The sequence below is a fragment of the Trachurus japonicus genome, chromosome 4 (assembly GCF_045865225.1).
Source record: "Trachurus japonicus isolate A0001 chromosome 4, Traja_1.0".
Taxonomy (NCBI): domain Eukaryota; kingdom Metazoa; phylum Chordata; class Actinopteri; order Carangiformes; family Carangidae; genus Trachurus; species Trachurus japonicus.
The window spans coordinates 8823766-8851466 of NC_140910.1; the positions used below are offsets into that span (position 1 = coordinate 8823766).

At 40.6% G+C, this 27701-nt stretch overlaps 1 protein-coding gene across 13 annotated transcripts in view; it reads left to right on the forward strand.

Moving 5' to 3' along the window:
• mcf2l2 (MCF.2 cell line derived transforming sequence-like 2) overlaps positions 1 to 27701 on the forward strand; it is a 116753-nt gene that overhangs the window by 15198 nt on the left and 73854 nt on the right. For 11 of the 13 annotated variants that reach the window (XM_085773812.1, XM_085773803.1, XM_085773805.1 and 8 more), the window contains exons 2-15: positions 11932 to 12015; positions 14245 to 14359; positions 14986 to 15076; positions 15177 to 15290; positions 15528 to 15644; positions 15753 to 15902; positions 16847 to 16971; positions 17088 to 17202; positions 17713 to 17832; positions 18205 to 18396; positions 19089 to 19280; positions 19364 to 19550; positions 19751 to 19854; positions 26438 to 26526. In XM_085773812.1, the coding sequence (XP_085629938.1) occupies positions 11932 to 12015; positions 14245 to 14359; positions 14986 to 15076; positions 15177 to 15290; positions 15528 to 15644; positions 15753 to 15902; positions 16847 to 16971; positions 17088 to 17202; positions 17713 to 17832; positions 18205 to 18396; positions 19089 to 19280; positions 19364 to 19550; positions 19751 to 19854; positions 26438 to 26526 (1795 nt within the window). Of the gene's footprint in view, positions 1 to 4168; positions 4571 to 11931; positions 12016 to 14244; positions 14360 to 14985; positions 15077 to 15176; positions 15291 to 15527; positions 15645 to 15752; positions 15903 to 16846; positions 16972 to 17087; positions 17203 to 17712; positions 17833 to 18204; positions 18397 to 19088; positions 19281 to 19363; positions 19551 to 19750; positions 19855 to 26437; positions 26527 to 27701 lie in introns of those variants that run through there. The other 2 variants (XM_085773813.1, XM_085773806.1) reach the window with 2 other exon arrangements.

The window sequence follows — 27701 nt, forward strand, 5'->3', positions numbered from 1 at the left end:
ATTCGGCATTTTGAGGAACTCCTGAACCAGCAGTTCCTCTGAAGAGGATGCAGAGATTTAAAACTCAGGTGGCCGAGGTCACTGAGGTCAAATGATCCCGAGACACTGAAGGGTCTTGATTGACACACCTCTTTAATGTTGTCAGTGATGGTAGTTCCCAGATTTAGGGGCAGCCAGAGCATGTGCTCAGGGGAACAGACTGGGAATGGAGGCCTGAGCTGAGGTCCAGGAGGAGCTCTGTGGATTCTTACCTGGCTGTTGAACAGTGGACCAGCTCTTGGTCACTGGAGGGGTCGTAGAAGTTTATTCACCCATGATAGGCCTACATGTGTTTTGTGAACTTGGAGAAGGTTTAAAACTGTGCCCCTGTGGGGGGCTCAATGGGGGGCATGATGGAATATGGGTTAGAGGGGCAGTCACTGCCCATGTACTGTCGCCATCTGCTCTTTGTATAACTGAAGGGAGTGTTTGTGTTTTCTCAAGTAAACAGGGTGCAGCTAATTTTAAAGGGACTACGAGGAGTTTATTTATGTATTTTCACACTACATTACATTTGAGGTAAATTCATGCAAAACCGCTGATGCATGTTCCCGTCTGGGACAGTTTTTCGGCAAGCAGTCTTTGCATGGGCCTTGAAAACAACTCAGTCTCGTCACGTTCCGTTATTATCTCATAGCGTGGTGAATGTGCAGGTCACAACTTGTCCATGAGAGCGTTTTGGAGTTGTTGGATTGTGTATTTGATGAGTTTGATGAGGGAAACCAAGAAATCCCATTAGCCTCCGTAGCGTAGCTCTGAGCAGCTCACAGCTCTGCTTGGCTGTTCTAAAAAAAGCTTGCACCGAGAAATAAAGGTAACAAACCTATAGTTTTATGGCAATGGGCCAATTTGCCAAAATGTTGAACTATCCCTTTAAAGCAGAAGTAAGCGGAATGTTTGTGTATAACTCTTAAATAGTTATATCTTCCGACAGCAATCACTTAGAGTGTTTGGTCCAAAACACGGGTCTGTCAGTCACTCTGCTCTGCTGTAAGCCCAGGAGAAAACTTCTTGTATACTTCCTTGTATCCTACAACCTTTATCCAATGAGGAGAGAGAACGGCATGAAGGGCTGTGTGTGCAGCCAAGGGATGCGCGTGAATGTGGTGACGTGGGACGAGGACCAATAGATCCATGACGAGGGCGGGGGCTGCTAACTAACGAAGTTAGCCAAAAGGACCGGATCGCTTACTTCTGCTTTAATGATATATTCAAGTAAAATTTAAAGAAGAATCATGCAATGCTTTATAATGACACAGTTCCAGTCTGTGTATGTGAGTGTGTATTTACCTGCCGTGAGAGTGCAGTCACTGCGGTCTAGGCTGCTGTGGCCCCTTCCTGCAGGTCATGAGATGTTCAGGTCCTGCAGGCTCACGGTGCACTAGTCACATGTTGACTCTAAGAGTAGTTCTGCTGAGAAGAAAGACAAGGGCTTTTTGTAACTCTTAGACTTAAAATCATTCTCACAGAGAAGGGCTTATTGTAAAAACACCTGAACAATGCAGCCTAATTTGTGCTAAAGGGATAGTTCAACATTTTGGCAAATTGGCCCATTGCCATAATCGCTATAATCATAACAGTAGGTTCGTTACCTTTATTTGTCGGTGTAAGCTATTTTTAGAACGGAGGAGCGGAGCGGCAGGCTGCTCAGAGCTACGCTACAGAGGCTAAAGGAATTTCTTGGTTTCCCTCATCAAACTCATCAAATACACAACCCAACAACTCCAAAACGCTTTTGTGGACAAGTTGTGACCGGCACAAACACCACGCTATGAGATAATAATGGAACGTTACGAAACAGAGCCGTTTTCGAGGTAAATACAGGGTAAATACAGAGTCTGCTTGCTGAAAAAGTGTCCCTGAACGCAACGCGCATCAGCGGTTTTGCATGAATTTACCTCTAAAACAGCTCCGTCTCGTAACGTTCCATTATTATCTCATAGCGTGGTGATTTTGCAGTTCACAACTTGTCCACGACAGCCTTTTGGAGTTGTTGAGTTGTGTATTTGATGAGTTTGATGAGGAAAACCAAGAAATTCCCTTAGCCTCTATAGCTCTGAGCAGCCTGCCGCTCCGCTCCTCCGTTCTAAAAATAGCTTACACTGACAATTAAAGGTAACGAACCTACTGCTATGACTATAGCAATTATGGCAATGGGCCAATTTGCCAAAATGTTGAACTATCCCTTTAAATAAAACAGATCTACTCCCACATGGACGAGACTAAGGTTTGTCTGGACTGAGCATGAACTGCCCTGTTGAGCTGCTTTTGTGCCAAGTGTCTTACCCTCCAGTATTTATATTGTACCTGTATATTGTTAGCAGAAATTCTAGAAAATACTCAGAGGAGGATCAATCAAGTTCCATGTTGATTTTGTCATATTTTGCAACAGTCACTTGTGTGCAACTTTAACTGTGCATGTGTGTTAGACAGAAGAATTTGAAGCTACAGTATATGTCCAGACACATTTTTTTCACTTCCTTTTTGTCTTGTGTCAAGAAGCTTTTGTACAGTGGGAGAGAAAAACAGACGCACACACACACGCACACACACACACACTCTTACTGCTTGGCTCAGCCTGGGAATACAGCGGTGTTTATGCTCTTGTAGGAAGTCGCCCCCAAAACACATCTGATGACTCAATAAGCATTGTATTGAAAACAATGTGTCTATGTCACGTGTGTGTGTCTGTGTACTGTATCTGTGCCTAGCAGGTCTTAGTGTGTGTATGGATGTGTGTACATGTGCATAATGTGAGTGTGTGTTTTTAGTTCATTCTCACAGTGATGGCTGCAGAGGTGGAAGAAACATGTTTCCTTTATTTTTTAGGGGAATAATAGAAGCACACACACGCACGCTTGCACAAACACAAACATGGAAATGTACTGTGTCAGCATTAATGTAATGTTAATCACATCGTATTGCTCTCACTGATCAATCCAAATTAAGCCTGTATGATTTAGCAAATATATCAAGGATGTATTGCAGATTCTTCTGTGAGAGCAAAGAAGTTTAAGGCTTTAAATCTGTTTAAAGGTTCAGTGTGTAATAACTGGCAAGGTTTATTGGCAAAATCAGAATAAATTACCCATGAATATTGGTATAAGTGTATAATCGCTATACTGTACAATAAAATTTGTTAGGTTTTCGTAGCCTTATAATTATTCTTTTATATATACATATAGCAAGCGTCATGTTTGTACGGCAGCCCGAACGGAAAATCCAGCCAGAGTATGAGTTTTGCGTGCATAAATAAACCAACGAAGGAAAGGTGGAAAGAAAGAAGAAGGAGTAGGAAACAGCAGATATCGTAAAATGGTTTAGATCTTCACCTCATCGCTCCATGCTACTGAAATACTCTCAGTCTTCCCAGGCCTGTAAACACGTTTTTCTCTTTTGTCCTCGGAGGCCACCGTCAGTTTGCCAACGGGAGGGGTGAGTGCGAGCGAGTGAGCGCTGCAAACTAGAATCTGAACACTAGATATCACGGTTTTACCCCCATATTACACACTGGACCTTTAAGTGTACAAACTTATTATCTGCTCTGTTCAGAATTTAAACAGCAGGTGGCAGATGAATACACCCTGACAAATACCACCACATTTCCTCCTCAGAGACCCCACAACCACCGACAATCCTCATTCATAACTCTGTCTAGTCATTTCTCCAGTGGTCCCTCTTCTGTGTAAACAAAGAAGCAAGGCACAGTTTAAGTGTCATTTAAACTGCCATCACCTTAAAGTTAGTGTAGAGACTCAAAAAGGTGACTTGTGTGCTGGAGATGCACTTCAGGCCACCATCTGGTTTATAGAAATGTGCTTCCACAGACTGTTCACATTTGGCAGTGCAGCAGGGAGCTCATAAAAACACCGCAGACATGCTGACATGTCTGCAGTGTTTTACATAACAGCACACAGGTACTGTGATGAGACTACCGGCCACTCTGCAGAGATTAAAACATGACTGGATCCATAATGCCTATGACCAACACACACAGACACACAGACAGATACACACACACACACACATACAGACAGACACACAGTTTTCTCTCTCTCTTTTTCTTTTTCCCCCCTCCCCTCTCTGTTTTTCTCTGTCACACACCCTGCCCTCCTCCGATAGGCTGTCTGCTGTTTCACTACAGCTGGAGCTGGAAAAACTGACCACAGATGCACGTAACAACTATAACACACACAGTTCAGGGCTCCGCTCCAGCTGTTTGTGTTTTCTCGTAACTCCAGAAGCAAAGAGAGGACAAACAACCTAAAATAGAAAGAAAAAAAAACAAGAACAAGCTTAAACTTGCTGGTTTGGATGTCAGGAGCTGAATGAGTTGATGGGGAGGATGGTGAAAGTGAAGCAGCTGTTGCTGACAGACTGATACCACTGTGTTGCCTTTACTGGATGTGGATACCATGAGATTACTGGCATTTAATTGGATTACTTCTTTTCCTGGAAGGATTTACGTTTGCACCTTTGTGTGTGTGTTCAAGCCAGGAAGGCGTTAAAATGAGTGTCAAACACGTTATAGGTAATGTGCACACACACACATGTACAGAAGTCTTTTGTCAACTAACAGTTAACTATATTTATTTATTTTATGCCGCCTCCTGTCACTCTGTCTCATAACCAAGTGAAAAGTTTTGTATAGCGTAGATTTACAATATAAATATTCATGGGTTTGCACACATTTCTGTGTCTGTGTCTGCCTGGTGTCACCATTTTTTCCATATCACCAGTCTTTTCCATTACAGTCATCTGGTTAAGTGATTTAGTTAGGACATTATTTCCTTTTAAATAGCAGATGATGGAATCTTAGTTTATGTGCACACAAGGGCCTGTTTTTTAAATTCAGATGATCTTTGAGGGCTTTCTTCTTCAATAATAATGTGTGGTGGCTCTGTTGGATGTGTTTTAACCTCTGTCATTCAGTGCACAGGTGTAGGAGGTAGACGGATAGCATGTGTTGAGCTCGTATGGCCACTGCACAAACAGTAAAGTGGTCATATCTGTAAATAGCACAAGGTAAATGTTTTTCACATTCTGTCTCAACACAGCTGCAGAGTAGTTCATTTAGCTACATGTATGGTATTAAAATGCTGTAGAAGATGCTGTACAAATGGAGTATTAACACCCTAATGTCAGGGACCTCCTATTACATATACAACACACAGTAAAGCTGTGGTACTGTAGCTGAGTGTTTTTTTTTTGTCCCACTCTAATGGGTGCAGAAAGAATCTGTTTTTTGTTATACATTGACTCAGTTGTTGTATCAATTGGTCTACTACTGGTCTGCTCATGAATCACATTCTGGCTTTTTACCCTGAGCAATATTGATTTATTTATTGAGGTATTTTCATATTGTTTAATTAGCATCATGTGAAGCAATATTGAAATGCACCATTTGATTTTATGTCAGAAAACCCAAATGATTTGTTGCCGTTGTGTCCCCATATTTATTCCAAGACAATTCCAGGCTTTGCTGTAAATCAAGCCGAGGTGACGAGGTGAACGTGGAGCGCAGTCTGTGTGTGCAGCGACACTGTGCGCGCGTGCTGCTTAATCCTTTTAAATTTAGAGCAGATGGGTGAGGGCCGGTGTCAGCCAAAGTGTCTGTGTTGTATTTGTGTCTATGTGTGTGCAGACGGGGGTTGAGGTGAGGTTGGCACCATCGGTGTGTTGCCATGGAGTTAAGACACCTGACAACTTGGCAGAGTGCTGTGTGTGTGTGTGTGTGTGTGTGTGTGTGTGTTACAGCTCAGTCAGTCATCAGACTAGAGCTGCTTTCTGTGGACCACCTGCAGAGTACCTGGTGTTTCAGTGGCTCTACTTTTTGTGGCTCATGTTGTGTTTGTGCAGTTACCATACTAGAAGCACACATCAACACCTTGCATAGCTGCTCAAGATTAAATAATTTTGCGCTCCATGTTTGACGGGACCTTCACACTGGTAGATTGGTTCATTTGTTCCAGGGGGGAAAGAATAATAGAAAGTTAAACTGGTGTTCATTTGTCTCTGCACGAGCATTTTCCTAGTTTTGAGATCCTGGTCCTTAGACATTACAGGGTGTAAAGGCTAGAATCTGTGTTGCTGTAGTCGTCATTGACGCACACACAGACAGGGGCGGAGTGGGAATAAAAATTAGCCTTGGGACTTTTGGCTCAGACTGCCCCACCACAACCCATCTGGAGACACACCATCACATATGGCTCATGTGACACTTCCCTCTGATGACTTTCAGAAAAATACGTGACATCAAAACCCCTACGCAGGAATAATGGTTGTAGTGCTTTATTTGCTTTTTGCTTCTTCTGACTTTCTGAACTAAAGGTCTGTTGGTCTGAGCCGATTTCTCTAAATAAAGTCAGACTAGATTCCAGTGGTCTTCTGTCTCCTGGGTCTCACTGGGAGCTGTGGTCTTGAACCAACTCTGCTGCTTAGCTCTTTGCTCCTCCTCTCTGTCGCGTGCCGTGCACAGTTACTTGGTGCACAACTATTTGAGGCATGTGGATTTTTCTGGGGTTCAATGTTAATTTTTAAAAAAATTTTTTTTACGACTTATTTGTTATGAGGTAAAGTAGGAACTTAGTCTACTGTTGGCTTCCTCAGAGTTGAAATGATAATCAACACATTAATTGTAACTGGGTGGGCGTGGCCATGAACTTGAGCTGTTTGAGGTTAGCTGTGGAAAATGCTTTGCTGGCTGATCGCCACAACACAGCTCCCTTTATGTTGGTCATTCCCTTGTTTCATTTTTTCCACATTAATGGGGCAGTCGGATACAAAGAACCAAATCCCTTGTCCTGGTCTTAGCTTCAGCCTCTTGGGCACAGATCATAAAATCAGCTCGCTTTCCTCTTTGTGTTCACATCTGAGGCTTAAATATCCTGAATATCATTTAAAAATCACTTGTGTGACATTACTGTGATAGGAAAAAGACAGACATGCTGGGTGCAGATATGATAATACTGTGAAATATCATCAACAACAAGCAACAAGGCAGTGTAACTTATCATCATGCTAATTCAATGATCACTTTCCCCAGATACATCAAAAAGACACAGGGATAATAATGTTGATTATTATGCTTTGTCTAATCACAGCTGGTTAATATTACAAACTGTTACATGGTTGTTGCCCAGTCTGCTCAGAGAAGGAAACTGTTTCTGTCTTGGTTTCAGTCAGCTAAACTGGTAGGACAGCAGATGAAGATGATGGATTGAGGAACATCATGAACATGTGCGTGTTGTGGAGATGATCACATCAGTAAAGTGCTGATGCTGCAACTGAAGAGCAGAGTAAAAGAGGCTAACCCCACCACACATGGACAGTATCTAGTGATTTTGGAGAAGCTGGTGAATGTGTTCGCACCAACTAAAGCCACACAAACTTCAGATCATGTCTCAGAGCTCCAATGTGGGAAATAAAACAGATCACAGAGACGTAACCACCAGCCCTCGGCCTTATTAAGCAGATTTACGTGGTTAGCAAGTAGAAACATACAGTAGAGGCATAGAGTTTGGAAATGGAGAAGCATGTTTCATCATTTGTTAACTCAGCTGTAGGACTGAGTTTCTGCATTTTTCAAGTTATTCTGAATGTATTTATTACCCACATCAGAGACATAACACCCTGCACTGATTTTGAAAATAGGCAGGGCAGATTCAGCCAACATGAATGGAATTTTCAAGGAATTGTTACTTAGCACTGATGAAAATATCACAGACCAAGTATGAACTTTATGACAAAACTTACTGTAGTTTGCAATCTATTTTAACACCTACAGTATTGTATATCTTATTCATCATCATCATCATCATCCCTGTTTGAGTCTTTCATCTTCCTCCTACTGGCATCAGAGCAGGAACTCCCATTGTCAAACTGAGGAATGTCCTAGTCTTTGAAGAGGCCCTTCAGGGTTTATGTTTCCTCTAGGAACCGTCATTTAAGTTCGACTGGACTGGCTGCTCAACATGGCCACTACTCCAAGATTCATAGAAAACCTCCAACACAGTACTTTACACAGTATGCTAAACTCCCAAATCAATAACCTTGCTGGTCATATCCATGTGTTCACTGCCTAGTGAGCTGACAGCTGCTTATAGTGTGCTTCCTGCTCTTACCCTCTGCCTCCTCAGTCCTCCATCAGCTTCTAAAAACAGAGTACTACTGTCTAGACTTGAAGTGGTCATACATCATGTCTGTTTCCACCACTCCTCCCCACTTTGATGTTATAACAATACAGAGCATCCTCTGTGTTTAAGGACATATCTCTGGTTGCATAACCCTGTTGTTCCACATGTTCTTGAGCAGCGAAAAACATTTCCTAGATCCACTTCTGCATCCCTCTTTTTCACACAATGTGTTGTAGGCTATATGTTTTTCTCAATGCGTTCCATCTTTAAAAATCAATATCCGTGGGTTTTGTCCTGGTTTTATTGGAGGATTAACAAACTCTCCTAATCAGGCTTTTAAAAAAAATACTGTAGCTAGTTTTTAATGTCCAGGACCAGGGATGTAGACAAATATGAATAAACAAATTTGATTTTGAATAGATAATCCAATTTAAACGGATGCAAATGACATTAAAAGTTTTTTAATAATAGTTTTCTTTTTCCTCCTCCCTTCCTCGATCAACATGACACTTTCACAGATGACTCTGTTGAATTGTGACAGTGGTTGAAACCTTGAAAAAAAAAATGCATCTGATTACCAGGGTGTATGGGAGCTGCTATTAGCCAGATCAGCATGATATTCTTGATGCATTGCCACATTTTTTACTAAAAAGCTTTTTACATTTTCAGATACACCCACGATTGGTTTTCAACTACACCATTAACAGTTGAACATCACTGAATTAGATTTAAGAAGAAACAGGTTAAAATGAAAGGTTAAAATGAAACCATACTTTTTTGGATCATCTTCAAATATATCGAGTAAAATTTAAAGCAGAAGTAAGCGATCCGGTGGTTTTGGCTAACTTCCTGTCAGCAGATGGAGTTAGCAGTCCCCGCCCTCGTCCCTACGTCACCACATTCACGCGCATCCCTTGGCTGCACACACAGAGAGGACCGCCCCTTTATGCCGTTCTCTCTCCTCATTGGATAAAGGTTGTAGGATACAAGGAAAGTTTTCTCCTCGGCTTACAGCAGAGCAGAGTGACTGACAGACCCGTGTTTCAGACCAAACACTCTATATAAGTGATTGCTGTCGGAAGATATAACTATTTAAGATTTATATTAACACAAACATTCCGCTTACTTCTGCTTGAAGTTAACTACATGTTCAGTAGGGGTGTGCCAAAAAATTCACATAAGAATCACAATTCTCATTTAATATGATTCAGAATCGATATAAAATGTCCCAAAATCAATTTTAAAAAATAAAAAAATGAAACAAATATGTTGGCTGTCAGCCTCCATTTCCTTAGAATTTAAAAGGCAGCATGTTTAACTGCACTAATTTTTTTAATCAAGAGGCACTTTTAATTTAGTTACTTAAGTAGTATGTGATATTGCTTTTATGCAACAGTTTCAACAATTCCATCCAAGCATGGATAAATGTTTAAAACTCAATAAATGTGAAAAAGACACTTTAGTCATTCTGTCTTGCAAAGCCGACTGGAGTAGATCATGAGGATGCTTTGCACACCGATAGACTGAAGCAGAATGAATCAAATAGTTTTGAATCGATTTTGAATTGAATCGTAGCCCCAACAATCAGAATCGAATCGAATCGTGAGATAGTAAAAGATTCCCATCCCTAATTTTCAGTGATTTTTCACAGTTTGTTTTCTGTGTTTACAAAAGCTGTTCAGCCAATCTTTAGTCTTAAAAGAAAAAAAAACTAGAGCACAAGTTATGAATGTTTATACTTTTGCTGAACAGCTGTTTTCAAGATGAAGCAAGAGCTTTCTGGCCCATGTTTCAAATCATGTTCCTTGAAATAAATTAAACCCTGTAATTATCTGGGACATTTAATTCTACACAGTCTTTCTGTTAAACATTGTGTGTTTCATAAGTAGAAACAGCAAAACCACTGATCATTTTTTTAGTGGAACCGTCTGTATTAGAGGAAGCATCTTTTATATCCTGGTAAGTCAGCAGACTCAGACTCGCAGAACAGAGATGCATTGATTTTGCCCCACTTAGAGGTCAGGCTCACTACCAGCTACTATGCACTTCTCCTCCATCTGTCTGTCCCCCGGCCCAACAACACACTAGCATGTTTTGGAGTAATAAAGCACCGTCAGTGTTAGCCTAATGCATGTCTTTATTTCCAGTGACAGAGAAAGGTTTGTTCACTATACGCTGTGCTTAGAGCTTCAGGATTCATGGATACATATGCATACACTTAAAGACATACATGTCTGAGAATGCTTTGTTCTCTTTTCCCATATACAACCCATCCCATATGAATGCCAGTCAGAAATAGTTATGGGATAAGCTACACATGATGGCAGGATGTGACCAAAGAATGTCTTCTGAATGAGGTACAAAACAGCCTTTTGATCAAATGACTCAATGGCTCAGGAATTTTTGACGCTCACCAAAAAAGAGGAAATATTTACTTCTGTAGTCAGGGGTGTTACTGATCAACACTAAAGGGGAAGAGGGGAACAGAAAAATGAAGATGGCTTTGGAGAGTTTTGCTTCCTGTGTAAGTTTGTTCAGGTGGAGGTGAGGTGCACAGATGGCTGTGCTGCACCATCCACGTCTGATAGATAGAAACACATTTGCCAATTCAACACATCTGTTCTTGACATGAAGTGAACTGTGAAGCTTCAGTATTCAAAGATTTAAAGGGTCTTTACGTCAAGGCAGCCTGTCAGGAGCACCAAACAGTTTCCTTAACTAAGAGGCCTTTATTGTCACTGCATTAAAATACAATGAAAGTGCAGCTGCCCATCACAGTGGTGACATACATACTTAGAATAATCACACAACATAAAAGCAGGAAACAGAAAAACACTTTTCAACATAAAAACAAGGAACGAGGTAGATTATAAGAAAATAAGAAAATAAGGAGACAACACAACATGGCAGGTTACATGGGATAAAGTGCTTGTGAGTGGTGGTGTATACATATGGGTGGATATATGTATGGAGTTGTGGAGTAACTGTGTGTGTTTGTTGAGAGTCTGAATGGCTTTTGGGAGAAAAAAACGGTGCAAGAGTCTTTTGGTGCGTGTAATCCTGTGGCCTGAGGGTCGTTTTGGTCTGTGGTGTAAATAGTCAATAAGATGTCTCATTATGTAATGTATAATCTTCCCTAAGTTACCTACAGTAGTTGAATGACTGTATCTCATTGTGTGTTTCCATACTATACTGTAGCTACAACAGCCACAGTTATCTGGTGATGATTAGTACATGAGGTCTCTGATGTCTCTAGCCCTATTTTTATCCAAGTAATGACATGCAGTTGTTAATATTGTTAGAACATGTTTAGAATTAAATGTATTAGCAAGTAACAAATGTTTGTGATTTGTAATCTGTTTGTGGATGTAACAGGTACCAGACCAGTTATGAAATTAGCCACAATGGAGGAAAACTATTCAGAGTTAATCACCAAAATCAGTGATCTAATGGTTTGTGTTAAAAGAGGGACCATGGTATGAGATTTACTGGGGGTGGGTGGGGCTTGTGGCATCGAAGGCCATATTGATTTTGGTTTCTGCATGTGTATGTAAACAGATGGTAGGGAACCAGGCCAAGAATAGATTTATATATATAAAAGTAATTTATTTATTCCCCAGACGGAGCCATATTGTTTGTGCTGCTCTTCAACTCTAGCGACCCCTCAGTATTCATGTGTGTTTTGCCCTCTGTTTGTCTGCAATTCTTAGTCGTGCAACTGCGTATCTGATCGGTGTGTGTGTGTCTCTCCTTACAGATGAGATCATGCAGCAAGAGATCAGGCCCCTCCTGGCTGTAGACATCATCGAGCAGCTTCACCGACAGTTTGCCTTGCTCTCAGGTATGTAACAAAACTCCACTGTGCTGCTGTCCACTCCACACCTGAAGTTTCCAACCTAGATGTTGTGATGCTGTGTGTGTGTGTGTGTGTGTTTAAATGGTAGAAACTTGAGTGTGACTGTTGCTCCTATTTTAGGATGCAAGGCAAGATAGCTTTTTTTTCCAATTAATAGAAGTATGTGATGACCCTCGCCTGTAAAACATGGTGAACAAAGTAGTCTTGAAACATAAAATAATGATTCTTCTTTTTTACAAAGTCAGGGTTTTTCTTGAGAAAAGGTGAATGTCAGCAAAAATGAAAAGAATTAGAGTTAAGGAAGAATTTACCATTGTACTTCTATAATGTTTGGAAACCCACATGAGACAGATTAAGCTAAAATCCAGCAGTGGATGACATTTAGTTTGGTTTTTTATTCCCTTTGTGAGTGTAACTTTAAAAACTTTCCCACAATGTACTGCATCCAACAGTAGCCAAGGGAAGATAACCCTGAGGATGTTATCTGGTTTATCTTCTCTGACAAAGCTCCTCCACAGACACAGAAGACATTACACAACTGTGTTCACAGGCTGAATAGTGATCCTTTCAGCACACTGACATTTATGTACAGGAGTTACCCCTAAACCACAAACCATCTACACCCCATCAGTAGCACGCAGAGCTTGGTCCATATTGAATGTTACCAAGGATCGTCTTTACAGAAAATAACATATTACAGGCACAACTAATGATATGAAATGGGCTATGAAGTGGCTGTGTATAATTTTCGATTTAGGCTCCAAACTAACTTTTATTCGGTTGTATAAGGGGGGGAAAAAACGACTCGGCTTCGATTCTATACCGAAAGACACACACATATCATCCACGATTCCGCGCCCCCGAAGCCTGCATCGCATTCATGTGATCGTTTTTTTAGGGTGAGAGCTGGTATTTAAAAATCAGATGGCAGTCGCCGTTTGGTCGACCTGTCTGCAGCTTCTTACTGGGTGCTTCGGGCCCCCCTAAAATAGGCCTAATGACGCCAGTGACTCCTATCATACAAAACAATCATTAATGGTACTCAAAATATTTTCACAAGTGTGGCAGCTCTGCATTGTGTATCTCAGCTGTCTTTTACCACTTTATACTACACTTGTACACAACAAATGTATTGCGTATCTATTCAGGTAGCTAAAATTGACCTCAAGTAAGGTTGATGCATCTACAGTACGATGAACAAACCATTTTTTATCTGGACCAAGCTCTCTTTGTGCCTCCCAAGGATGAACCCCAGTGAGTTTGAGAAAAATGGAAAATAATCTGAAAAATAAACACTGTCAGGTATAGAAGTCAGCCAGTGAATTGTTATACACGAGCCCAGTAAAAGGCCAACCACAGATGCAGATGATCTCTGCATAGACACCTCTTGGTCTTGGGCTGGGGTAATCTGAGTCCAATACTTGTGTCTCATCTCATCTCCAGAACTTGATATGGCTGAATAATTGCCTATTTATATATATCCAACCCAAACAGAGCAACATCACCATTCATTTGAAGTGGAGGCTCGGTGTCCCGTAATTTTAATATTTGCAAAGAATCAAGGGAAGAAACTAGGATTTCCTATTAGAACTATTTAGCAAAAGGCAGCATGGTGGCCTCAGCAGTTGGCAGTGTCACCTACTGCATTACCACCTGCATGGCAATAATGTAATAACCAACTATTACCTGAATATAAAAATAACTGAATGTTAGAAAAAAACATCTAAGCTCTACATCGTGGCAGACAATACATCATCTAAGTTAAATGGATGTGTGTGTTGACTGGTGAATCTGTAGGTGACGCATTTCACCCGGCCATATTCACTGTTCTTTCACTGATGTGTCAAAGGTACAGTATATAGGATGCAGTACTTCAAGCTCATATTTAGTTCAATGTTGCCATCTGGTGGACATTTGTGGGAATAGCTGTACCTGGAAACAATTTCAAGAGTTTTCATGTTGTTCTATAACTAATTTGTTAAGCTCATGTGTCCACCACTTTTCCATTTTCCTGTTTAAGATGATGTTTTCAATAAATTTACATTTAGTTTCCCCAACAGTAGGACTGAAAGGCAACTGTAACCACAGTAGCTTCAATCAAATGGAACAAGCTCATTCAAAAGAGATAGTATATGTGATACTGTCAGAGAGAAGAGTGATTTTCATTAAGAAGGATGAATAGTAAATGCTATGTTCGCTTGTTTTGTGTTACAGGGGGGCGAGGAAAAGATGGGGCCCCTATCATCACCTTCCCAGAGTACTCGAGCTTCAGTGAAGTGCCAGATGATGACTTCCTCAACGTAGTTACCTATCTGACCAGCATCCCCAGGTACACACACACTCTGATACACATTCAATAGTATTTCACTGTGCCAATTTTCACATAGATGATTGTGCAACATCACACTTATGATTGTCAATGTATTTTACACTAAGGGATGAACTTGGCAACTCAATGAGAATGCAATGATTTCTGTTGCACATTTAGAAGACTTATTTTGCTCCACTGTCATGGCCAGATTAGCTGCCCCAAGTCAAAAATAATCTATTTCAGGGATAAAAAAAACCACAGTGATTTAGGAATGCTTGACCTAATAAAAAACATGTGTACTGGGTGAGAAAACCCCCATTGGTGCCACACTCGCATGAACTTTCCAGTGGGGGCAAAACAGTAGGATACCATGATAACTGGACCATTTTGACCATCCAACAATGTCCCTACAGCTTGACCTAAATATGTAATGGTTTATCAGAATTCCATGAGGTGGATTTTCCCTAGCCATCTCAGTCTCTTCTAAACTTTCATTTATTCTCAAAACTGTTACAAAGTGGTATAAATAGTTGAACCAGGATTAAAACATTTTAGCGCTAAGGCAAAAAAAAAAAAGGATGGATATATGAGCATCAATCCAAAGGAGCTGTCCAGTTAACATCCTCTCTATGTCCTGACTCCAGTCTGGATGCTGCCAGTATCGGCTTCATTATCATCATCGACCGGCGGAAGGACAAATGGAGCTCAGTGAAGGCCTCCCTATCAAGGATTGCGGTAAGTTCTCTGAGACCTGCTATTTAACTCACCATACAAATGTATAGATGCATACAGATGATGACTTAAAGATGAACTTACATGATATTTTGTCATTCAGGTGGCATTTCCAGGAAACCTGCAGCTGGTGTTGGTGCTAAGGCCATCCAGATTCTTCCAAAGGGCTATAGCAGACATTGGGATCAAGCTGCATAAGGATGACTTTAAAATGAAGGTGCTAAACTTCAAGTCCTTCAAGTACCACCATATAAACATCGGCTGCATTCACAAAGGGAAAAACAAAACAAAACAAAAACACTTATGAGGTTTTTAATGGTAGAAGTCAAACACATAAATCCAAAAAGACAATCCTGTATTGCACAACCAAAAAATTTAAAGGGGGAGGGGATTCCAAGTACAGTTTTTGAGTGTTTTTCTGACAAAATGTTCATCACACTGAATGTGTTTGCAGATTGTGATGCTGAACTCTCTGTCAGACCTACATGGCTATGTGGATAAAGGACAGCTGACCCGGGAGCTTGGAGGAAGTCTGGAGTACTGTCACAGTCAGTGGATCCACCACCGAACTGTGAGTGCTTACCAGTGTTGAGACGACACAGAACTGACTTTACGGCAGTCGTGTGGTCAGTTATATGCTAGGACACTACAGAGTCACATGTGGATCTTTTTCTCCTAGGCCATTGAGAACTTTGCGCTGACAGTGAAAACCACAGCCCAGATGTTACAGAAGTTTGGGACGGATCTGGCAGAGACGGAGCTGCCCAATGATGTCCAGTGCACCAAAGACCTGCTCACAACGCACACCGACAAACACAACAACCTCAAGGTGATTTAACCCATACTACCACAGATGGTACATAATGACATAGCGACAAAAAAATCAGTGGTTGGGCAGAAACAGATTGGATATTGAACAGGGTAATATTATTTACTTCTGAATTTCTGGTTGAGTGAAATTTAACAAAATTGTAAACCTACTTGGGAAAGGTTGAGAGTTATATCAGTGCCTGGTCAGACCAGAAAGTAGCACAGGGGGATTCATTTGTGAAATTGGTGGTGGTTGGGGTCTGAACTGTGACTAATAGAGGATCATACATTGGACATTTTGTCACAGTCTTACTGAGCCAGAACCAGAGAGAAGTAAGCTTTTTAATTGGCAAAGTAGGGTTATTAAAAGATATCACACAGCACACTACCATCACCACTATAATTGGAGTCTGCCTAATTCCCTCTAAGGTCAGCAAAGAAAAAACAGTGTTTGATTCAAGAGTCAAAGTTTATCAGTACAAAATCCCACTCCCTTCTGCAAGCAAATCCACTGAAAAACATTGATGTCAGTCTGAAATGAAGAGAAAGTGAAGTTGGTTCTATTTTGTAAATGTTGATGTAATCAGGCCCACAGCACGAGGACACGCATGCCAAGCATCCGGTGGCTGGTGTCATCAATGTCATGAATGTTTTTATCACCAGGCTGTCATCGCTGAGCAACAGAGGATACTGAATGAAGATAAACCTCTTCAATTACAATTTCTCGTTTACACGCCCGCTCCCCCGACCCACCTCATTTGTATTCATAAGCTATAACTGCACAGGACCAATAAACAGAAGTCATTATCTAGATAACATACCAGATAAAGATTGCAATGATGTTCCAATTATAGCTGGAAATGAGATGCAGACACGCACGCAAGCGCACACAGATGCATACATTTGGGAGTGCTGTTTTACATGTGATGATTGTTGTTTCTAATTCCTCTGCCTGTGTTCCAGGATGAGCTGAAGCTGGCTTTAAAGCAGGGGACCACCTTGCTGGGCTGTATCAAGGAGCAGGCTGCTAAATCAGAGAATCATAAACTGAATCCAGATGAGACGGAGAACCAAACCACTGTGGAAAGGTGACAGCTAGCATTTTTTCTGATATATTATATAATGTGTCTCAGTTCATTTTGTAGCCACGTAGTCATATAGAAATTCAGTGTGTGTGTAATGAAGTTCCCGTTGTGTGTTTCAGGCTCCTTGCCCAGCTGGATGAGACTGAGAACGCCTTTGAACAGTTCTGGTGTAAACACCATCTGAAACTGGAGCAGTGCCTGCAGCTACGCCACTTTGAACAGGACTTCAGAGAGGTATATATCTGTATCTGTAGATCTGTCTGTCTGCTGAGATGCACCTGGCCTGCAGCCTTTGGATCTCACACGTGTCTCCTCTATATACAGCTTCAAAAGACTTAAGCTGTGAAACCATACTTTGAAAACCATGCGTTACAAAACACTGTCCGGCTGAGTTGCGTTGGAGGTTGTAAATACAGCGATGTCTCGTCTGACATCTCAAGCTCTAAAATTACTGGACAGTTTTGTGTCAGGTGTGTTAGTGCAATGTGTTTGAATGAATCTGCATCCTCCAGTTATAATGGTGAATGTGAATATTTGGCACAAAGTACCGAAGATATTAACCCACTTAACTTGACTTGTATTCATTAATCTCATTAATTCTGTGTTTGTGGAAAGAGGTTAGACTTACTTTCTTACTTTCTGTCATGTGACATTGTTTGAAAATTATTAGTGGATTGAGTGGCTAGGGTAATGACTTTCTGTCTTTTCTCAGACTCTGCCTCTGTCCCTTCTTTGTGTCTGCAGGTCAAAGTGTCTTTAGACAGTCTGGGGGACAGTCTGTCCACCTTATCAGTTATTGGGGATTGTCTGGCCAGAGTCGAACAGCTGCTTAAGGAACTGAAAACACTGGAAGAGAAGGCTCAGGTCAGTCTCACACACAACACAATAACATTATTTAAAGTCAAAGTCACCCTTTATAAAGCCTTTATAAGTTGTAACTAATGGAGTTATTAATTGTTGATAAATAGTTTATTTATACTTTGTAGAACAAGACAAGGCATTATTAAGAACAGCTTGTGAGTGGCAAGGTTGTGATTGTGAGCTGGTGATTATTCTACAACAGTGTTGCAGTTTCAAGAATTATTTATTTTGACAAACTCACGATGGCCTCTTTTGTAGGCTCATAGGCTAATAATAATATATTTGTATTTTGCAGAAGCTGTGGACATTTTCTCAGTATAAATCAAACTTGCCACGATGTATCTTGAATTTTTATCTGACTCTGCGTTTTTCCAGCCGACACTAGAAAAGGCCCAGCTCCATGCCCTGCACGGTGACCAGCTGATCCAGAGTAACCACTACGCCGTGGACTCCATCCGACCCAAATGTGTAGAGCTCCGCCGGGTCTGCGATGACTTCAGCAATGAGGCCAAGAAAAAGACAGACGTCTTGTCCAAATCCCAGCAGATACACATGGGCATTGAAAAGGTGAGGACTTACTGTACTATGACTTAGACTCAAGAAATACAAGTTGAAGAAGGTAGTTTACACTGCAACCATCTGTCATGTCACTACTTTCATGGAATGCTGCTCAATTCACTATCTGTGACCTCAATGTAATTCTTGCCTTAGTATGCATCCTACCTTTACACTATAGGCAACAGTCAGCTCGCTTGAATGATCACAGTCTCAAAATGGTGTTTATGCCAAGTTCACCATCACATTCATATGCTGTTAATGCGGCTAAAAGCAATAATTCACTGGGCTTTTAACACTTTAAAGTGGTATTGATATTTTTTTGGTAACTTGAGGGCAATATTTCTATAAATATCTTGGCCCAGTCTCTCTTAAAACTTTTAATAAAGTTAGAAGGGAACATCTTTTCTAGTGTGTTGTTATGAGGTGGTGAGGATGTTCAGAGTGAAATAGAGGAAGGAAAACTTAAGCTGTACTGAAGTTCTTATTTCTCCGATTCTGCATGTATTTTGTTCTCCTTGATCGTGCAACACCAAAGTGCATAAAGACGAGTGATGGTGTGTCTTTGATGGTCTCAACTGATCCTGGTGGCACCGCAGCACAGCATCCTACCACTGAGCCACCACATGGGGGAACGGTGGTGTCTGCTGCAGTGAAGTGGAGCCCAGCTTTAACCTGAGTTGAATATCTCCTCCTGTGTACAGGTGAACCAGTGGTGTGAGTCTGGCATCTACCTGCTGGCCTCCCAGGCTGTGGACAAGTGTCAGTCACAGGACGGGGCCGAGTCGGCACTCACCGACATCGAACACTTTCTGGAGACGGCAGAAAAGAACCAACTGACTGAACTGAGGAACCTCCACAACCAGTATGAGGTTGTCCTGTCTGAGGATATCAAGGTATGGTGTCGTATATATTTACAGGATGACATGATATACTGTACAGTGAGGACAAGGACTGACGGTGAGCTCTCCACCTGCAGGCCAGTGTCTTGAAGGCTCTGAAGCGGCTGGAGGACGTTCAGGAGATGTTTGAGAAGCGGCATGTCAGTCTGAAGAGACTGTCGGCTAAACAGACCAGACCCGTCCAGCCCGTTGCCCCGCGGCCTGAATCCTCTCCCAAACGGCCCTCACTGAAGAACCCCACCAGGACGACAGGGAGCCAACAGCGTGAGTCATGTTGTTAGAACCATTTATGCAGCAAATGATGAAGGCCTTACTGCCTTTCACGACACATTGAGCTACAAACTGTTGGTGTGTTGTACAGTTTTATTTTTTTCTGAACTCATCATCCCTCCATGCATGTTATGTAACACAAGCTCTGATGAGAGTTGAAGTTATTTATGCTCTCTGATCTAATTTCATTTCAGCTCTGGCTCGCAGAGCTTCTGACAACTCCAACAGTGGGAAGCAGTTAGCTGAAGCCGATCCCAACAAGAAGAAGAACATACGCAGGGCCAAGGGAGGCATCAAGGTACCCTCCTCTGATCCCACTTAAAAAAATCATTAAAATACTTCTTATTGATGCAGTGACATTTCAAAGTCCTCTACCCTAAAAATGTACAAGAAAGTCGAAATCTTTAAGATGTCTTATCACTGGGGTCGTGGATTTCAATACCAACCCCTGTCGAGAGAATCAGTTCACCAGAGCCAATGGAGAGGTCAGTCCCAGTCCTAATACTTAGTAGATAAGATGGGAACACTCACAGAGCACACTCCCTCTGCTCTCAAAGCAGCTTCAGCTCTTCACTGTATTGATTCCACAAGACTGAGATTCTTGTCCATGTTGACATGATTGATTCAGCAGCTGCAGATTTATGGGGTTGGTGCCACAGTCAGAGTCACATTTGTCCCCATGTTGGCGTGAACATCAACTGATGTTCTGTGTCTGCAGGATTTTGTTCACTGAGCAGCTGCCACTAGTTTTATTGATCAGATAGCATGAGGAGTCCTAATAAAGGCCTCAGTGAGTGTATGCTGGTTGTCTGTATGTGAATCTTAGGGTTATTGCAAAAGTAGGTAAACTTAATGTAGTTAAGGGAAGTGAAATCCTACACACTCATAGCCACGATGTCAAACTAGACTTTTTAATACAAAGGTTCAGACATGACCAACGTTTCGACCGTTTCTTCCTCAGGTGTGCGCTCCCTCCCTCTGTCTTCAGAAACTAAATTTATCAATACAAATGAACATGCAGTGCTATGCTACAATGATGTATAATAGGGTCACCAGTCAAGTTTATAAACAAGGAGGGGATCAAATAAAAATCTGTCCATATAAGATAAGAAACGGAAGTTCTTAAAATAAAAAGAAAGCCTTAAGCCAATCAGTGCAGGTGTCAATGGTGGTTCCCAGCAGGAGTGTCTGACACAAAACTGCATGCACCTGGATCCTTGCTCCTGTGAGGTTTTCATGTCTTGTGATATGGTGATGTTTTGCAGCACTCCAGATGTATTAGATTAAGTCTTTTAGAAATGCCAAAATGGTAACTTATCTTTTTCATCTTAGTGTTAACATCAGATCCTGCAGTGTTCTAATACAGTAAGTAGATGCTAGTTTGTCACACAGTAAGATGATGTTGCAACCCTGAAGACTAATGTCTGCATTTCAAGTCTGTCCTGTTTGCCTGATTTTTACTCAGACTAATCAAACAAGATATAATGTTGTAATTAGTGAGCTTTAGTGTTGGTGGGAGTGTTTAGCTGCCTTTGGACAGATCCATGCTGTTCCCCTCTGTTTTCAGTCTCAGTTCTAAGACAGTCTAATCGCCTGCTGGCTGCAGCGACACATCGAGATGTGAAATCAGCATTGATTTTCTCATCTAAATCTCAGCAGGAGAGAAAATAAGCACATTTCCGAAAATGTTGACGCAGAGCGTTCTGTCTCAATATTCTCATGTCAAGCTTTGTTAGGAGTAACATAACTTACCTGGTAGGGAGCCACAGAGATGTCATTAGTTTCTGGGAGGAAATTGCATTTGAATCACATTTCAGTCACTTACCGTTGAGTTCATGTTCACACTGGTGTCAGCACTGATCTTTTCTCAACAGAATCAAAGTCGGGGTCACTTTATTTTCCCGTTTAGTGGTCAAGTGCTTGTATCACAAGGGAACAAGACTCAGTTGAATATCCTGTGATAAGAAACAGTGGCAATTAGTGTATGAATACCAACAGGGACATTTTTTTGAATTGATCTACTTTGATCTAAATACAGTATCTCACTCTGCTTAGGTATATTTGTCTGACAGGAGTTGTGTCACTCGTTTCAGTGACTGTTACACTGAAAGAACCATGGACAGGTCATTCTGTGTAATGGTTTTGTTCTCTTGTTGATGTATTTCTTATACTGTATGTGACTGTTACAAACAGGTGACAGGATGCTCTTCAGTTTATTCAGAGTCACACTGTGTCACTTGGTGGTGAAGTTTGAAATCTTTCACAGCTCAGGATAGCAAGGACTCAGCCGCATGACTCAGAAACTGTTCAAAACAGTCTGCTTATAATTAGGCTCATAGAAGACAAACGGGCGGGAACAAGCAGTTGGCGAAGTCAGGGTGTGGGTCAGTGGTCAGCAACAGGTAGCCAGGGAAACCATGCAAGAAGGAAAAAGAAGCAGAATCCTAGTATGTGCAGCACAGTCGACAATATGTCAGGGAATAGGTGGAAATGGACTGTTGTAACACTGTATATGTGAAATAGGAAGATAAATGGGGGAACAGGTAAGTTGGGAAGAGTCAAGTGCAAAAACTATCCAGATAACACTACTGGAATCAGTCTCTTGATTCAGCTATTGAAGCCTTTCAGACTCAGCATGGTAAACAGTCTGCGAGCTGATCTGTAAGCAGCTGATGTAATTGACAGACATTTCAAATGAGTGTAATTTGTTATTTGTTCAGTTGCTTGTCACAGCTTTAGTGTTAATACTGTTCTGTCCTGACAGCTCGTCTGTTTATTGAACACATGCCAGTGAAATCGGTTTTGGAATTCAGAGTAAGATACTTTGTGCATCCACAACAGCCAATAACCTGTCTGCACCAATCTGCCTTCTCCCAGCATAATTTGTCAAGGGTACATTGTTTCAAATACTTTACTCCCTCTTTGCCTTGACAATCCAGTACAATCTGTCTGATCACATGCTCTTCTCAGGAAAGGTCAGAGATTAGCTCCTGAGCAGCAGCTGGTGAGGATTCAGTGTTTGATCAGCGGGGGTGATCGTGTTTAGAGGTAGTCACTTTGGTTTAAGAAGGGTCTTGCTAATTGTTATGCCACCCTGCTGCGTTTTGCTGCTGCACTGCGATTTTGCTCTGATCTCATTAATTGGTTTTCAGCGTGCACAATCTTCAATGCACACCCTGAGGTTATTTTGCGCAGCTGACAAACAGGATCTGTCTGTGTAGTGATAGTATTGAAGTCGTAGACCTTAAACCTTTTCTCCGTAATTGACAAGTAGGAAACCTGCCTGTGAGGTGTCACATTTCACTCTCCTCTCCCAGCCTAAACACAATGGCAACGTCACAGGCTTACCAACTAGGATCCTGCTTCCTGCTGGAAATGCTTTAAAAACCTGTTCTGAATCACACATGTTAAAGGGATAGTAGCATTTTTTTAAAGTGGGGTTGTATGATCTACAAATAGCCCCTAAGTACTTTAATTGCAGTAGAAGACTCTCTACACTCCTCCTGTTAGCAACGCCAGCCCATAGCTCTGCCCAGAGATTTACAACATGCATTGTTGTGAATGGACCCAAAGAAACGGCCTATTTTCGTGGCCTAAAAGAGGTTTTACCTGGAAAAAAAAATACACAGTTCCATTGTTCGCTATAATATAATTTTTTCCAACTCCTCAAAGTGCAGGAAAAACACAGTTTTTATTTGGACCTAACCAACTGCTGATCGGCGGGCGCTAACCCTGGGCCGGAGGGATACGTGAGTTGGTTAGGTCCAAATAAAAACTGTGTTTTTCCTGCACTTTGAAGGGCTGGAAAAAATTATATTATAGCAAACAATGGAACTGTGTATTTTTTTTTCACATAAAACCTCTTTTAGGCCGCGAAAATAGGCCGTTTCTTTGGGTCCATTCACAACAATGTATGTTGTAAATCTCTGGGCAGGGCTATGGGCTGGCGTTGCTAACAGAAGGAGTGCAGAGAGTCTGCTACTGCAATTAAAGTACTTAGGGGCTATTTGTAAATCATACAACCCCACTTTAAAAAAATGCTACTATCCCTTTAACGCCTCCAGTTTATAAGTTAAATCAATACGGGAATTTTTTTCCCCCTCAACCACTGCTGGTGAGATGCCCCCTCCTGATACCCTCTACGCCCTACACATTCCAGCCCAGCCCCTCTCTCCGCCCCTCCCATCCTGACCAGTGGAGGCAGATCTAACCTACCACGAGCAGGGCTCTGCTCAGTATTTCTTCTCATTAAAAGGGAGTTTTTCCCTTGCTGCTGTTGTTGTTCATTCAATTCTTATTCTAAAGCCAACGCTTTCTGATGTCTTTAAAAAAATTATGCAATAGAAATATGTCATTTCTGGAAAAAAGGGAAAAGAAAAAAGTCAAGTCTAAATATTCCATAAACAGTCCTAAAAAAGAACGCATTATCAGCACCCGCGTCTTGTCATGTCATGTCCTTGTCATTGTCATTTAGTTTGTAGATAATTAATTCCCATAGATACTGCTCTCTTACAACTTTTATGTCCAGCTTGTAAACCGTTAATTTTATTTTCAACTTGCTTCTGTAGTTACTGCTTTGAGCCTTTGTAGGGCAGTATAGGTACAAGCAAAAACTATAAGCCACAGACCCAGCTCATCCGTGGATGTAACCACCCAACCATTGTAGCCAACCATTAGAGAGGAAATATAATCCTCAAAGCTGTGGTTGCATTTAAACATAATGTAATGTTCTGAAGCACAAAAATGTTACAGCAGAACAAAGAAATATACGTCATTTTAAAAACATTTTGTCTCACAATAGGGCCTATTATACTTTCCTGAGTGACCCTCAGTGAAACGCTTATATACAGTATTATTATTATTATTATTATTATTATTATTATTATTAGTATATGTCTCATGCACACGATGACCACAAAGTTCAAAGTGTTTTAAATCCAAAATATATTGGACAGTATTTTCCAACATACACAGGGCTCTAAAGGAACAGTTCCTCTCTTTTATGGTATTTTACAAGCCAACGTTCGGCTTCCACTGAAAAACTGAGGTGTGACTGGGAGAATTATTTGGGCACTACAATTCCTTCGGAAGGCTGGAAGTCGATTTTGGATAATATTCACGTCAGCTCTGTGAATGCCAGACATACTTCAGTACAAAAATAGTCCATAGATTACACTTTTCAAAGTCCAGACTCCAGGCCATGTGCCCTGATACCTCCCCCATTTTACAACAAATGTAAGCAGGAGACCGGCACACTTGCCCATCACTTTTGGTTCTGCCTAAAACTACTGTCATTTCCTTTTGGTCTCTGATTTTCAATTATATTTCAGATGCACTGAATAAAAATATTGTCCCTGACCCACTCATTGCCATCTTCGGATCAACAACCGCTAACTCCTCCTTCAATAAATTAGAAAGTCAAGCCATATCCTTATGCACATTGCTTGCTAGACGTCTAATTTTGTCAGAGACTGGCCCCCAATTTCAATCGTGGCTTAGAGATCTGGTGAATGTCCTTCAATTGGAGAGGCTTCAATCGTATTATTATTATTATTATTATTATTATTATTATTATTATTATTATTATTATTATTATTATTATTATTATTATTATTATTATTCTTTAATTGAATTGAATTGAATTGAATTTATTACTATTATATCTTTTTTTATTTCACAAAAAACTAAATTATTTGTACAAATCCACAATTGCAAACAAATTTAGTTTAGTTTAGTTTTAGTTTCGTTTAGTTTTAGTTTATTTTGGACATGTTAAAAGAAATAAAACGTAAGACAGAAATGGACAGACATAACAAATAAAAACTTGCAAAGACAACATATGAACAAAATAAAATAAAATAATTGAAAATAAAGATAATTTGATCATTTTTGGTTTGTTTGTTTTTTCATATCCGAAATAAACATGATCAACAAGTAAAACCAAACCAAAAGGAAGACAAACATAAGAAAAAAAAGCAGCAACAACAACGACAAACAACAAAAACACAATAAAGGTGAAAATTATGTATAGAGAGAGAACGAATTACGGTATATTAATATTAATATATTAATATTACTATTATTTTTTTTCTTTCATTTCATTTTAATCATTCTTACTATTGTTGTTTAACTTCCCTCATTTGGCTTTCTTCCTCATTCCCATCCCCTTATCTATTCAGCTGCCCCGTGCTTAAAGGCTATTTTTCCCCTCTTTTCTTTGTCCTCATCACTTTAAGTAAGTTGTTGGAGGGGAACGGGTGAGAGAAAGTTTGTTTCTGTGTAATTGTGGAAAACCACAAGGAAAACCTTTCTCCATGTTACGTGCTCTATAACTCCTTCAATAAAGACATAAAGTGTTTTAAATCCATGCAGATATTTACCCTGACACATGATATTGCAAATAAATCCTGTTAATTATTGTTCTTTAACCCCTGTGTCCCAGTCCAGAGGCCATGTGTCATCATAATATATAGCCTATAGCCTCACACAGACCACACACTAGTGGTAAACAGGACTATTTTATAACTAGTGTTCAGTTAGTCATTTCAGCCACCATATACAAGCTGCTGACAGGAACAAAAGGCAGCAGATAATCCATGCATTCAGCTCCAGCTTGACTGTTGGTTCAGTCAAATATTGACTAGTGACTTATGGCCACCCCAATGCAAACACCATTAACATCCTGTTTTCAGAGGGTTTGCATTCAATTTTCTGACTACGGGTTTTCAGGTATTGCTTGGAAGTACCGTTAAATAGCTATAAGTTTAGTTCGAAGCATTTGTTATAATAGTAGTAGTAGTAGTAGTAGTACAATATACACAAAATCCTGTGCTCTAATAATAAAGTGTGGTAACACTTTACGTTATATGGTTGTGTTACAGATTGAGGTGATGCATGAGGAAAGCCAAGGAGGTTCCACCCATGTCGTTGTGACCAATGAGACAGAGGAGAGTTTGTCCAACAGACGCAGGTGAGAACAGAGCACACTTATGTTGTTTACATACTGATGCTGCCATCACTGCACTGAAAAGACGACACGACTGTGTGACTGTCGGAGAACAAGGGTTCATTTTGCACAGCATTACTTTGTGTGCAGTTTGAACTGAAGTTTGCTGTGGTATAGTGATTTATAGCCCTACACTATGCAGTGTTGATGTGAAGAGATGTGAAGAGAGCATTTCAGACAGACATGATGTCGGACTGCAGCGTGGAATTTATCCATGTTTAATTTTACTGTGAATTGTATAGAGGCTGTCAGATCGGAACACGCTAAGCTTTACAAGTTTTGTTTATGCAGCTGCGGTGTTTAAAGATCTTTTCTAGGCATTCATTAGGATGTATAAAAGCACTCTGAAGAATATTAAAGTGTCAAATGTTGCACTGATGTTAAATTATCCTGTAAAACTTTCTGAAAACTAGATCCTGTCCTTTCCTCTTTGAAAAATTCAGAAACATTTAAAGTTTTAACTATTGGACACAACATGTCTCAGATTTCACTGCTAAGTTTGTAGTGTATGTGCACTTGAGGCTTCGACATCTTTGTCACATCAAACTTGATGTGACAAAATCAAGCTTGTGTTCACATACACACATCATTGTGCACATGAAGCTTCACCATACAGTATATGTCAATGGAGGGCAGCAGTATTTTGGCTCTATGTCCTGTGGGCCTGTGAATTTTCTCCACTTAACCAGTAGCCTAATGTCCATCAAAATATAAAGTGTTTAATTGTTTAAGTTGTAATTAGATTCTTGGATGCAAGATACAATGAATTTGTGAAGCGTTCTCCAATGTTATGAGCCGTTGCTCCTGCAAATGTGAGCAGTCTCTGTTCCTGAGAGTTTATCCAGGCTGACCTTCACACCGCTGTGCAGCAGTAGTTTTGATTTCCCCAAACTGTTCAAAGTTTTGTTTGTCTCAGCATACTGTAAAATGAGCCTACAACAATAATGATGAGTAATGATGGAAATACAAGTAAAAATATATATTTACATTTTAATAAAAATAAATAGCTTGGCTGCAGGCACTTCATAGGAAAATTCAACATTAAAAATTGTACAATTTTATGCAAGTGGCTGAAATCCCAGACAAAACCGACAAACCAAAACAAACAAATTAAAGGAAGATAATGGCATCTGCTTTCA